This window comes from Melospiza melodia, chromosome 16 (genome assembly GCF_035770615.1).
Source record: "Melospiza melodia melodia isolate bMelMel2 chromosome 16, bMelMel2.pri, whole genome shotgun sequence".
In the NCBI taxonomy this organism is placed as follows: Eukaryota; Metazoa; Chordata; class Aves; order Passeriformes; family Passerellidae; genus Melospiza; species Melospiza melodia.
Window position 1 is genome coordinate 2,366,590 of NC_086209.1, and position 13,190 is coordinate 2,379,779.

At 51.0% G+C, this 13,190-nt stretch overlaps 2 protein-coding genes across 12 annotated transcripts in view; both read left to right on the forward strand.

Moving 5' to 3' along the window:
* Positions 1 to 13,190, forward strand: part of ARHGEF9 (Cdc42 guanine nucleotide exchange factor 9) — a 210,320-nt gene that overhangs the window by 94,221 nt on the left and 102,909 nt on the right. The window contains exons 1-2 of one of the 11 annotated variants that reach the window (XM_063170297.1): positions 1,271 to 1,401; positions 5,216 to 5,277. The exons of 5 other annotated variants lie outside the window; for them this stretch is intronic. In XM_063170297.1, coding sequence (XP_063026367.1) covers positions 5,248 to 5,277 — 30 coding nt within the window. In that variant the 5' untranslated portion in view covers positions 1,271 to 1,401; positions 5,216 to 5,247. Of the gene's footprint in view, positions 1 to 1,268; positions 1,413 to 5,093; positions 5,113 to 5,215; positions 5,278 to 13,190 lie in introns of those variants that run through there. 5 more of the 11 variants (XM_063170296.1, XM_063170301.1, XM_063170300.1 and 2 more) reach the window with 5 other exon arrangements.
* LOC134425576 (uncharacterized) lies at positions 642 to 1,230 on the forward strand. The gene has a single exon (XM_063170304.1). It carries the CDS (start codon positions 1,049 to 1,051, stop codon positions 1,226 to 1,228), a length of 180 nt encoding a protein of 59 aa, XP_063026374.1. The 5' UTR covers positions 642 to 1,048; the 3' UTR covers positions 1,229 to 1,230.

Below are 13,190 nucleotides of genomic sequence, written 5' to 3' on the forward strand. Positions count from 1 at the left end.
GATCATAAACCCTGAGCGTGTGTGTGTGATTTTAATGTAGGAATGAGCATTTCTGGCTGCTGCAGAAGGAATAAAGGTCCTCCATCTGTCCTACCCCCCTTTTATAGATCTCTGTCTGTAGAGTCAGAATTCAGTTTAACTCTTAGCTGGAGACAGCCAGCACAGTGCTGAGGGGAGATATTATAGGACTCGTGATGGGAGAACGACTGCACAGAGCTAAACCGTGATTCCCCCTGCCCCACTCCCACATTTCAGTCTCACAGCGAATTCCCAGGTTACCACGAGTTGCCTTTTTGTTATTTTGGCCGCTTTGCTCCCGCTCCCCTCCCCGTTCCGAGCGGGCTCGGGGCTGCGTTTTCCAGGGCGCTTCCAGGGCAGCCGCATCCCGGGGCGGTGCGGAGCGGGATGTGCGCGGCTCGGAGCGCTGGGAGCCGCCTCGGAGCCGCCTCGGAGCCGCCTCGGAGCCGCCTCGGAGCCGCCTCGGAGCCGCCTCGGAGCCGCCTCGGAGCCGCCGGGCCGGAGCATCCGGGAGCGGCGCGCCGGGAGCGCGGGGCAGAGCCGCGGCTGCGTGGCGCTCGCTGTCACGGCGGGCGGAAGCCTCGCGTATTTATGGAGCCAGCGCTTCCTTCTGCGTTTGAGTGACAGCCAGGATGCCGTCGCTGCCTGGTCACTGGAGCTGATTAGTATGCGCCAGGGTCCGCCTCGCTCCGAGGGATGCAGCCGCAGCAGCTTGCAGAGCTGTCACACTCACACGGGCTCCGTATCTGCACTGGCTTGACGAATTAAAAAGCGAGCCAGCCAGCGAGAGAGACCCGGAGAGAGAGGGGGGACGAGACAGAGAGAGAAGCTTGCAGACAGCGCTCGCTCTTTTCCTAAAGGAAGGATTTTGCATCCCGAGTGCTCACTGGTTGTGATGATGCTTCACTTAGCGGGCTCAGAATGAGCTAGAGACAGCAGATAGGGGAGAAACTAAAGGCAGAGCACAAAGCATTACGAACCAACCCAAAACCAGGAACAGTTTTCTCCTCTATTCTAGCATGGTGGATGTATGGACAGTCTTACAGAGCAGAGGTTGACTTCTCCAAATCTGCCAGCCCCACACCTCGAACACTACAGTGTTCTGCATTGCACCATGACCTTGGATGTTCAAACGGTGGTCGTTTTTGCAGTGATTGTGGTGCTATTGCTTGTGAATGTCATACTCATGTTCTTCCTGGGCACTCGTTAAATGGATTTTTTCTCCTGAGCTGTTGGGGGCTACTACTACCACTAGCAATTCAACAAGAGAGCACGAGCGGGAGAGAGAGAGAGAGAAAGGCGAGAGAGAGAGAGAAAGAGAGAGAGAGATTTCTTACTGAGGGGGGAAACGCGTTGAGCTTCAACATGGCCTCGCTGTGATATGTATGACGTTGGTATTATTATCTCTCCCTAAATCTTTTGTCATGTCTTGTCTTTTAAGTATGCCTGTAAGTGTAGCTGCTTTTGCCGGGGTTTTAAATGTGATAAATAATAATAATAGCGATCCAGTGCTCCGTGGTTCTGTGCTAGCGAGACAGAGCTGTGCTTCTTTAGGCAGCAGCAGAGTGGAAATGGTCTGTCTGTGGTGAGCACTGGCTGTGTTGTTTTGCTTTCCTTTGAAATAGAGGCTCAAGTTAATAATAAGTCATTTTGTGTGCGATTTCTAGCAAGCAGTTAATGTGCAATGTCTGTGAGAGTAACCGTGTAAGTGCCAGGTGAGAGGTGCTGCTGTGTGCAACGGAATTGAGCTGTGGGCATTTTTTAGGGGGGAGGGTGGTGTTTGAGAAATCCTATTAAAGGATTAAATCTTTGCTAAAATAACATTCAGCCACAAAAAAGAAAAAAAAAAAGAGAAAAATTCTACTTACTGTATTTATCTGTGTTGCTTTGATGATCTGATTTGATTTCTGAAGATTCAGCCCCAAAGCCTCCAAATTCTATGTCCACACTGATGTAACCCAGCTCCTTTCTTTAGAGATGTGAGAGGCACCAAAACATAACCTGCTGGGTTTTTATTCTGGTTGTACGTGGTTTCTGTCTCTGCAAATTGGGAAGGAAAGATCAAAGGGAGAAAGGGAAATACAAGCTTTGTTTTTCTTTGCTAAAGCAACAGATACGGAGGGGTTGGGTTTTGCTTTGATTTTCTAGAGATCTGATTTTGGCTTGCTTTTCTTTTTTTCATGTGTGTGTGTATTTATAAAATTTTGGGGAATGTATCTAAGAAAAATCTTTGCTCACCTCAAGGATAACGAGCTTTTGAGATGGGTTGCTTCGCGTGACTTTATTTACATTGATTTTCTGGAAAATGAAGTGCTAAGTTGTGCATTATGGGCTTGCTGGAAAGGTGTCCAGCAGTTAGAGGTGCTTCTAGCCCGAAATTGCAATGTTTACAGCTTGGGAGCAGGGCTGGCTGGGGCTCCAGTGGCAGCACGAGAAGTTTGGAGAGAATACGAAGGGAATGTCTGGAAAGAGTAATGCCTTTTCCTCTGGAAAATATATCTCTGTTCTGTGCTTCTGTTAGAGGTCTTCAGGATTTTTAAAATATATTATTTCACCCTCCAGAAAAATCAGAATTGCTTAAAACAAACAAAAGTATCAGTTTGAAAATGTTTTTGTCTTTGCTGATGGTCACTGGAATTTTATTGCCTTGATAATTTAATTAGTTCATGCTTATTCCAGCTGTCTATTATTTATTTGATGTCCTCTGGGAAAAAAATAATAATGTAACTGATAGATAAAGACAGAGCTGGAGGTTACAGATGGAGCCATGGAGTTATTTCCCAATGGAGGTTTGTGTGCTGGGAGTTAAATGCTGAGCAGGGCTCGGGAGCCGATGGCTTTTCCATGGTGGCATGACTGGAAACGGAGTTAAATCCTGCAAATTTGGCACTTTCAAAGTGCTTTTAGCTCTAAATAAAAGAGAATTTTTTTTTCCCTGAGTGCCAGGGTAAGAACAATTATCCCCAAAAGTGTTGTGGGGCAGGAGCCTGTTTTAGTGGGGAGGAAAGGGAGAGCCAGGGGTCCAAGCCCAGGAAGATGCTGTGGTGCCTGCTGGCTCCGTTCACCCTCTGCACTTGTAGCTATCTGCAGGAGGTACCTGCTTCTCTCCACAGCAGACTGAGTCAATCTTCTTCCCTAAAAAAACCCAGTGAATAAAATTGATGCTGACGATGGTTTGGGTTGTTAAACGGCTCAAATTTGCTCTATTTGCCTGTTGGCCATTCTGTGTCATTAGTTTTATAGGTTGCAGAATCTCCTGGAAAGGTAATAAATGAGCTGAGATCACCATGGAGAGGGAATTGATCAAACAGCAGCCAAAATCATCCTTTCAGGGGAACAGCCTTGAGCGACAAAGGGATTTGGAGGAGAAAGGCTGGAAAAATGAGCAAAAACCCAACCCCAAAACTGACCAGCGAGTTACAATGGGCCGTGGCTGTGCCTGAATGTTTATTTTCTCAGGGCTCTCTGGCACTAAGGTTTACCTTTCAATATGATTTCTATGAGGAATGCCCAGCACCTGCCGCGGTTTCCCGGGCGCATTCCTTGATCCAGAGCTCGTACTCCTGGGGGGATATTTGGGAATGGTGTGTGTTGGGTGCTGGATGTTCCTGCCATGCCCCATGGTCCTTCTGCATTCTGCCCTGTGGTTCCATCCCTGGGGGCTGTGCTGGGGCTGTGCTGGGGCTGCATGGGGAGGATGAGGGGTTGTGCACGCTCAGCTGCTGGGAGGGAGCGCCGGGAGCCGAGTTCTTCCTGTCGCGGAACGTGCTTGCTTGGGAGAATTCCTGTGATTTTATTACAACTTTTTGCCTTTTATTCCTCCTGAAGGCTGGTGGAGTTAAAGAAGGAAAGTTAATGTAGAGCAATAGGAAAGTTGGCAGCAGCAAACTTTGTTATTGTAGCAGCACTGTTCCCGTTATCTCGGGCTTCCTGATGGAATTTTGGGGCAAAAGAGAGGAAGCGAGAGGTGAAAGAGTGAGCGAGGGCTGGGCTGGCTGCTTGTTTAGCTTGGTCTCTGTCTCCCAGCCCAGGCCTCAGTGTCCACCTGTCCAGCCCTGCCCCAGCCCCAGTTTTGTATTTTGGCAGCTGCAGTTTGGCATTTCCAAGGGTGCAGGAGCCCCTGTGTTCTGCCCAGCTGGGCACAGCGGCTCAGCCCATGGTGAGCACTGGGAGCTCTCTGGGCAGACAGCGCTGCCAGTCCCCACTAGATCCCTGTGCCCCCAAGGGACTGTGCCTGCAGTGCTTTGGGTGGCATTTGCCTGCTGTGAGATTCCCTGGGACTGGAGCTTAACGTGTCCCAGAGCTCTGTGGGACCATTGGGGTCACGCTCGGGTCCTTGGGAATGCTTTGGCCCCGTGACTCCCCCAGGTTTCTTCACCTTTGTGGGGATGCTCAGACCCAGGGATGAGGCAGAAGGATCATTCCTTTAAAGGAATCAAAATGCTGACCCTCTGAAAAATATGGCCCCAAAGGAAAAAAAAATACAAATTTGTCTGCAGAAAGCGTATTTGTGATGCATATAATCTCTTTCCGTGCTTCTGCTGTGTTTGCTGAGGCTGGGTGATGGGAGACCTGCCTTGCTGTTGTCTGCTTAAGCAGGATTCAATGTTATTTGCCACAGGATTCATGAAAATGCCTCTGCCTGTATCATAGCAACCCCGTTTCCCACAGTCCATAAAAAGTCCATTTCTCCGGAGCAGCAATCCGCCGTCTTAAAGATTCAGGCACCTCCTCGGCAGAGAAAGGGGGATGTGCCCCTCTCCGGGTGCTTCCCTGAGAGCTTAAGCGTGGGGATGATCCCGGCTTGTCCTGCCTGCACGGCGCTCCTAATGCTCTGTCTTTAAGGCAGATAAAGTGCTTTCCCCTCGGGTTTCGAAAGGCTTCCTCCCCCACCCTGGCTATTTCCCACCTCTGTTTAAAACCTCACATGACAAGTTGGAGGGGATGGGACAGCTCCGAGCTCGGTGACGCGGTGGCTCTGCCCTGTCCTGCCATTTGGCTTTTCCCCCGGGATGGCAGCAGCACAGCCCTGGCGTTTGCTGGGGAGGGAGTGAAGATCTGCCCCGATGCCAGCCCTTCTGTGGGAATGCAGAGGTGCTTTCTCAGCCCGTAGATGACTGTTATTAAGAGCTGCATGTTCACCTGACTCCTGCCCCCATCTGTTTGCATAATGTGGTTATATTTCTTTTTGGATCAGGTATTCAGTACACAGCCCAGCTGCTGTGTATAATGTCTGAAGGAAAATTGCCAAAAATCCATGTAAGTTTTTTGGTTGGGTTTTTTTTTTGGCTTTTTTTTTTAGTTGTTTTGTTGGTTTTGGGTTTTTTGGTTTTTTTGGTTGCTTTAGTTTCAATTTGTGACTAGAAACCCCTGTCTGTGTTGTCATTTCATTTTGTTGTGGTGCTTGGTTTGTGTGTTCAGCTGGGTTTGTCTGTGTGCCGTGCCTGCCTGCATGTGTGTCCGTGTGCTCCGTGTTGGAATGGTGATCTCTCCCTGTGTGTTCCAATTCCTCTGTGCATTTTCTCAGCTGGGTGTGACAATGTGCTCAGTGTGTCTCTCCCAGTGAAACCTTGGGAGGGATATTTGGGTAAAACTCAAGGATTTGTCTCGGAGCTGCGGAGGCTCCAATGAGGAGAAGTTGGGAAGCTCGAGGAGAACTCCCAAATGTTGATAATTGTGTAAGAATTGTCCTGTTTGAGGAGGGTGCTTGTGCAGGGGTTCCAGGGCTGGCAGAGGATAGTTCTGCCAGCTCCTGGCTTTGCCACGGATTTACTGTATGGCCTTGGGCGCGTTCCTTTGTTCTTTGTTGCCTTGTGGCTTCTCTTTTCCATCTGGGATAGAGGAGTATCACACAGCACTGAGGTGTAGCCATGATCTTGTCCTGTGTGTGCCCTTTCTGGATGTGCAGGGGGGGAACATGTGTGTGCCCATGTTGGCCCAGCTCTGCCTACCTGGGTTGTGCCCGTTGGAGCCCTTGTAGACAGCAGGAGCTGTGGTGATTGATGCTTCCCACTAAAAATAGATGCTCCTGGAGGAAGAGCTGCTGGAGGAACTGTGATTTATTGTCTTTATTTTATTAGTTGTGGTTGAATTTCTTTCCTGGGTGGAAATGAGCCTTAATCTGCGAGCACGACAGACGGCTGGGGTGGCTCTAACCAGCAAAGGGCCATGTGGCATCTGCTCCTTATTCCTGCTTTTCCTGGGAATTGCTCTGGCATTGTCAGAAACACCACCTTGATGGTGGGCAGGGAGCCCCCAGAGCTGTGCTGGCCAGCCTGAAAGCCTCACCACCCGAATTAAAGAGAATTTTGGGGGATGAAGGGAGTGCGTGTATGCAAGGATTTAAAGAATTAGGTCTGGATCTCAAAGGGGATATAATTTCATAGGAGTGTGCTGCTTTGGGCAGCTACCCCTTGTGCTGTCACAGAGCTGGGGAAACTGAGGCACGGGGTGTTTGCAGAGTGGCACATTTTGGGATGGGGTTAGTGGGGCTGGCATCTGGAGCAGGATGCGGGGCTCACCAGTGGGGGAGGCTGTTTGGCACCGTGTTTGGGGTCTGGTTTGTGAATTTTCCTGCAGCCCTTGCCGTGGGGCAGCGCCGGGGCCAGGCTGGTGCTGGGCATTTTGGCTGAGGCTGCGTTTGGGGGATTTTGGAGCCGGGAGCAGCCGAGTGTGGCCGTGCCCATGTGAAGGGCCATGTGGCTCAGCGCCTGCCCCTTCCTTTGCATCAGCTGAGACATATATAACACAACGTATGGGCTGCTGGCAGCCGGCGTGGGGCTATTTTCGGCTGCATCGCGCTGAGCCCGCCCTGCTCGCCGGGCTGGGCTCAGTCTCCGGGGATGAGCTGTTCCCAGGGATGGATGAATCCCTGTTCTCCCGGGATGAGCTGTTCCCTGCCCCTTGCCCTGCTCCAGGACCTGTCCGGGATGGGCAGGGCAGGCACTGACCCCTGTGGCTGCTGGGGACAGCCGGCAGCGTGCCCTGGGTGCCAGGGAGGCAGGGCAGGCTCACCCCGCTTAAAGCAGCCCTGCTCTTTGTTTCCCCTTTTTGTCCCTGGATAAAGCCCCAAGTGGATTTCTCGGCTGGTCACAGTGGTGACATGAGCCGTGTGTGCCCCGGTGTCCTCCTGTCCTTCTGGAGCGAGGCTGTCGCTGCCCGGCGCGCCCGGGGCTCTGCGCTGTGCCGGGGGCTGAGGCTGGAATGTCCTTCCCGCTGCTCCTGCTTGGGCAAGCAGCGAGCCTGGCTGTCCTGCTCCCTGCCAGGGCTCTGTCCCCAGCCCTGCTCCCCTCCTGTCCCGCCTGGAATGCTGAGGACAGTGTCTGGTTTTCAGGGATGTGCTGCTCTGTGCCGCAGAGAGCCCGCAGCCCCTCCAGGCATCCCGCAAAATCCCTGGGTGCTGCTGGCTGGCTTTGTTCACTCCCGGGACTCGGGATGTTGGCCCCAAAGTTTCCAAAGGGTTAAGCTGCTGCTGGTGCCAGTTTTGGGGGTTCTGAGCCCCTGCACGGGAGCTCAGAGCTGGGAGAGTGGCTGCAGCTCACACCGGGAGATGCTGGGAGAGGAATCAGCCCAGCTCCGAGGGCTTGGAAAGCAAAAGGGACAGAATTGTGTAGGAATTGTTCCCTTGTCATCGGGCAAATGCAGTCTGGCCTCAGCTACACGAACAGGAGTGCACAGCAAACCCCTAAGGATCCGTCTTCTACCCCAATAGGAGCGGGTTAATTTGCTGGGCATATCTGGGGAAAAGTTTTGTCAAATTAAATTGTTCCATTTGACAAAAGCATCAGCTCTTGCTGGCATTACCAGAAAACAGGGTTTTTTCAAAGCATTTCTGTGGACCTCATTCCCCTGCTATTTCTGCTGCTCCACTCCCCTGTATTGTGCTCAGTAAATCTGACAAGGTTCTCTCAGTACGTCGTGCACTGAAGTTTCTGTTCTGATACCAAATTTAGGGGAAGGCTTGTTATCTACAGTTCTTTCTTCCTGGCTTGATAAGGTGCTGATTAATTTAATGCAACTCTGTTTCCTTATCTAGTTGAGCTTCAGTCAGTTTTAGTATAATCTTGAGAAAGCGTGATCAATCTTTAATGTTTGTTTTTTAGGTTTATTCCAAAGCCTTTTAGGCACGCTGGATGTTTGCTCTTTTGTGAAGTTCTAGGAGAATTAAGTTAAAAAGTAGCAATTATAGAAGCAGTTTTGAATGCAGATGAAACATTGTAAAGTTTTAGAACAAGAAAGAGCAGAGTTGGCTCTGATGAAGTTTCAGGTGTTAAAATAGAATTGTCTTAACTCTGGTGCTGGCTGCGTAAGGCAGGGAATATCAACAGAGCCCTTGTATGGGCATGAGGATGATGCAGGGCTGAAGGAGAAAGCCTGTTCCCTCTCCAGAGGTGTGTGTAAGGTGAGAAGGGACAGGGCACTGTCACCTGTCCCTGTGTGGGGAATTGTCCCCTGATTTTTCCCGAGCACACAGGCACAAGGAGCAGGCAGTACAAGAAACCAGGCTGTCATCGGTGCGAGGCTTCTGCCGTGATGTGGTGATCAGGGGCTGACATCTGCATAGATTTTCAGTCTCCTCTGGTCCAGGGGAGATGGATTTCTGTTCCAATGCCCAGCAGCAGATCGATCCAAGCTCCTGGATATTGAGAGTTTTGCAGAATTGTCAAAAAGTCTTTCCTAAGGAATTAGAAGTGCACCCAGGCATGGAGCAGAGGAGCTAAACCTCCTAAACCTGCAGGCTAGGAACAAATTTGCTTAAGACTAACGGGCTGCCTTAGAACTAGAAATGTTCATCCAGGAGAAGCCTGGCTTCTTCAGTGCACACCCAGAGCCTGGGAAGTGTGTTCCCAGGCATTAACAGGAGGCAGACTGTAGATTTATGGAATTCAGGGAGCACTGGCCCTGCTGCCCCAGCACCCCTCTGCAGGGGTGGGTGCTGCTGAGCCACGTGCTGAGGCCAGCCCCGATGTCCCTCTCAGCCCAGTGCCATTTGCAGATTGTCACCGTGGCCCCAGCTGCCACAAAGCCCATTTTCCCAGCTGATTTGAAGCTCAGTACAAGTCTGTGTCTGGTCCCCAGAGACCAGGTTTGTCTGGAGGTTGTTGGCCGTGTGTGCTCCCTGCTTCTCCCTTTGCTGTCTCCCTCCCTGGCTTCCCTGTCCCCTGCTCCCTCCTGCACTGTGATAGAGTTGTGTGCTTTGCCCCAGAAAGCAGTGCTGCTTTAATCTCTGTTTTCCAGCAGCTGCCAGGCTGTCCCTGTCCCTCCTCCCCACACATGTCAGGACACACACATGTACACACATGTGCAGGCAGTGCTGCACCTCCCTGTGGGTCACTCTGGACAAGGCCAGGGAAACCTATGCATTAAAACACATGTGCATATGTTTTCCTTCCCAGATATATTTTGGAAAATATGAGTCAGCAGCAGCAGCAGCAGCAGGCAAGAACATATTACATAATCTCTGGGAGCCAAGAAAACCTCGCAGTGTATTAGGAGCGAGGCTTTCTGCAAGCAGCAGCTTTTACCATCATTTTGGGGCCACACATTGGCCTGGGCCCCTCAGTCAGTGGCCTCATTTCCATCATATCCTCTTGTGTGCAGTGCAGGGAAGCAGTCCCAGCAGCCTTGGGTTTTGTTATATTTTTAAACCCCCCAGTACTGGTAGAATCTCAGGGCTGTGCTGTTGGTAACGACTTCTCTCTTGTTCCTTAACATGTTCTCCTGCACAGAGTCTGTGATTTTCCTTTTTGGTTCCCCCCACTCCCCACCTCCTGCTGTTTTCTCTCAAATCTCAGCACTGAGAGAAATGGCACATGAGTGCAGCTGGAAATAGCTGCTGCCCCCTCCGCCTCCCCTCTGCTCACGGCCACCCACCTCCTCCACCTACTCCCAAATGGGAGAGTGAAGTCAAGAGCCGCTTTTAGCCCCGGGCTGCTGCTCCTCGGCTCTCCCCCTCTCTCTCGCCGTGCGTGCCCTGCCCACACACGATTCAGAAGGGCTTCATCACCGTTTTAAGGCTCCTGCAGCTGGATAAGCACTTGGCTGGTCCCGTTGGGATCTGTGCTGGAGCATCAGGGATCAGAGGGATGCGCAGTTTGCTCCGTGCTGGCCGGGCAGTGATGGGGGAGCAGCAGGAATTATGGACACATAGAGGAGCACAAACAAAAATCCAAGGGAGTCAGACAGCAGGGATGCCAGGGGTTTGAATCCTGGGCACGCTTGTGAGCGTTGGCACGGGCAGGGATGGGAGCAGGAGGCGCAGAGCCCTGCACAGCGGGCGGGTGCTCTCAGCTCTCCATGGTGCTGCAGCTCTGCTCCTCCATCTCCAGTGCCAGCCTTAATTCCAGGCTGCTCATGGAATCCCTGTATCCTGCAGGACGCCTGGAAAGCCTAGGAGGGGAATGGGCGTTAGCAGAGTGAAAGCAAAGGAAGGAAAGGCCTTGTTTGTTTTTAATTTGCCCGATGAAAGCGAAAGGTTTTGAGCAGCTTTGATCTCTCAGGGCGGTGCAAACGCTTTCGCAGTGGCTGAGCCCGTGGGTGCCTTTCAAGCACAGAGAAAGCTCAGTTGTGCTTTTCCAATATCAAAGCCTTCCCAAGGAGGCTGAAATTGCCCCGCTGGCTGAGAGCAGCAGTGCAGGCAGCTCTGTGCCGTGGCTGGGACAGTGTCTGAGCCAAGGGCTGCAGAGCACACTGAGAGAGACACAACAATTGGTGGTGACAGGATAACGTGTTTATCCGGAGCACTCTGTCTTCACCTCCATTAGCTCTCGAGTTTCTGGTGTTTGGAGACAAGAGAATTTAAATCTATATTTTTAAATCCAAAAGTCTCTGTTACAACCAGAAATTCTAATGAGCTGAGCAGAGGGGATGGGCTTTTCTGTCCACCATCCGTCAGGGCTCTCCATATTTTATTGAAAAGCTTGGTTTGAGCTGTGTCTGCCCAGTGTTTGGAGCAAGTGGGGAATGATGGGGCCCTCCAAGGGCTGGGGTCTGGGGGAACTGCCCCCCATTCCCCACCTCTTGCTGCCAGGGTGATGCTGCAGGGGCTGTTTCATCTTTCTACATCTTTGTTTCTCTTTCTGTAAAATGTAGAGAAGGAAATTGCCCTTTCCTGTTCAAGGGTTTGGCAAGTGAGGATGAGAAGCGCTGTGTTGGAGGCAGGTGGGATTGGAGCAGATGGATGAAAAATGCCTCTCACCCTCTGGGGCTTTGCGGGGGCCCCTGGCAGAGCAGAGCTCCCACCCAGGAGCTCCCTGCTTTCATTTAAAGCAGCATCTTGAATTCCACCCGAGATCCCAACAGTGATGTCAGCAGGGCTCCACCAAAGATTCATTTGGCCTCAGATATTTTGCATATGCAGCGTCAGAGCTCAGCCTTCTGTTTTTGCAGCTAGAGAAGAGCTCTGCACCTCTTTAGAGCCTTCAATAATAATACACTTGCTCTCTGTTATTAATTCATCTAAATGAGGCTTTTTTGTTTCTCTAAGCCTTTTGTGGTATTTCTGTGCTGTCGAGAAATTAATCTGCATTAAGTAGAAATACCTCAGTAAAACCAGGAGCTTTGGAGTAGCTGTTGAGCCTCTTGTGGCCTGAGCTCTGGGGCAGAACCACCCAGAGTATCCACAATTCCCACCCCAAAGCCTGCAAAAAGAGCCAGGGGAGGCTCATGGTGCACAACGGAATGGCACAAAAGGCACCCAAGGCAGCCCAGCCATGCTCTGGATGTGCTGTCTCTGAGTGGCATGAGCTCACATCTTAATTCCCAAATCTTTCCTTTTTGAGCTTCTGTGTTTGGCCATCCTCTCCCCAAAAGGAGGATTGTTCCCTGGGGCACGTTCCCTCCTGTTCTGTCAGGACAGGCAGGACATGTCTGTAGTGATTTTCTCAGCTGGTCAAGGAAGACTTCTGCTCCTCCTTTGAACCGGTCTCCCACAGCTGGAAACATCTCCCCATCACTGCAGTGGGTTTTGCTGCCCTTTTTGCCTCTGTTTCTCCTGCAGACAGTTTTACCTGCGCAGGGTTTTTCCAACTCAGGTTGAAATTCAAACGATAATAATACTTGACATTCTTCATCCCAGCATCTTAAAAATCTTTTCTGAAGTTTTAAAGCCTTTAAAGCCTTTGTGCTGTATAAATACTTGAGTACTTCTTCTATTTTTAAATGAAAATGGTGCCTGAAAACCCTCAAAAGTCAAATGAAGATCAAAGCCTTGGGAATACCAGCAGCTCTCTGTATTATTCACAGCAGCTCCAGACTGAGGTTGTGTTGGCAAAGTGCAAAGGGACTGCTGGGCTCATAATGATGCAATAGTGGAATTATGGAATTGTTTGGGTTGGAAGGACTTTAAAGCTCATCTCATTCCACCCCTGCCATGGGCAGGGACACCTCCTGCTATCCCAGGTTGCTCCAAGTCCCATCCAGGGAGCAGTTCCAGGGATCCAGGGGCAGCCACAGCTTCTCTGGGCATCCTGTGCCAGGGCCTGCCCACCCTCACAGGGAAGGATTTAGGATTTCTCCTCAATATCCCCTCTAAACCTGCTCTCTCTCATTGGTCTCTAGTTAATCTGTCCCAGCTACTCTGTGAAACTCAGGAGAGCTGGGCTTGCTGATCAGATTGCTGCTGCTGCTGCCTGGATGGAAATCCCACATTCTGTCATCTTGTTTGAAAATAAGAGAAAATTAGAGAAAACCAGAAAAGGGCTCTGCACCTCGTCCATCCCAGTGCAGGAATGGCCAGCAAAGGGCTGGAGCAGGGGCAGTGGCAGCTCTGCCCTTTTCAGGGGAGCTGGGCTGCCTTTACAAAGATTTCAGCAAAGTAAATCTCTTTTCCTGCAGCCCAGCCTTCCTCACCGTTTCCCTCCCTCCCTGTGGCTTCTGAGCAGGAATCAGGACAATAGATGGAAATTGATGTCCTGGAGGCATGTGACAAGGGGATCCTGAGGGCTCAGGGCAGCTCACAGAAGAATTGCCTCTGATAAATGCTCAGAGGTTTCTGTGGGTTTGCTCAGCAGCTGCAGTCAGGGCTCACAGTGGGGATTTTTACCACTGCCCAGGGAATTGTTCCAGGGCTGTGTGAGCCACCACCAGCAGCATCCTTGCTGGAATAAAAGGTAAAAATGGATGCAGAGCAATTTGGCCAGAAGAAGAGTGGAAAGAAAAAAAAAAAGTTAAGA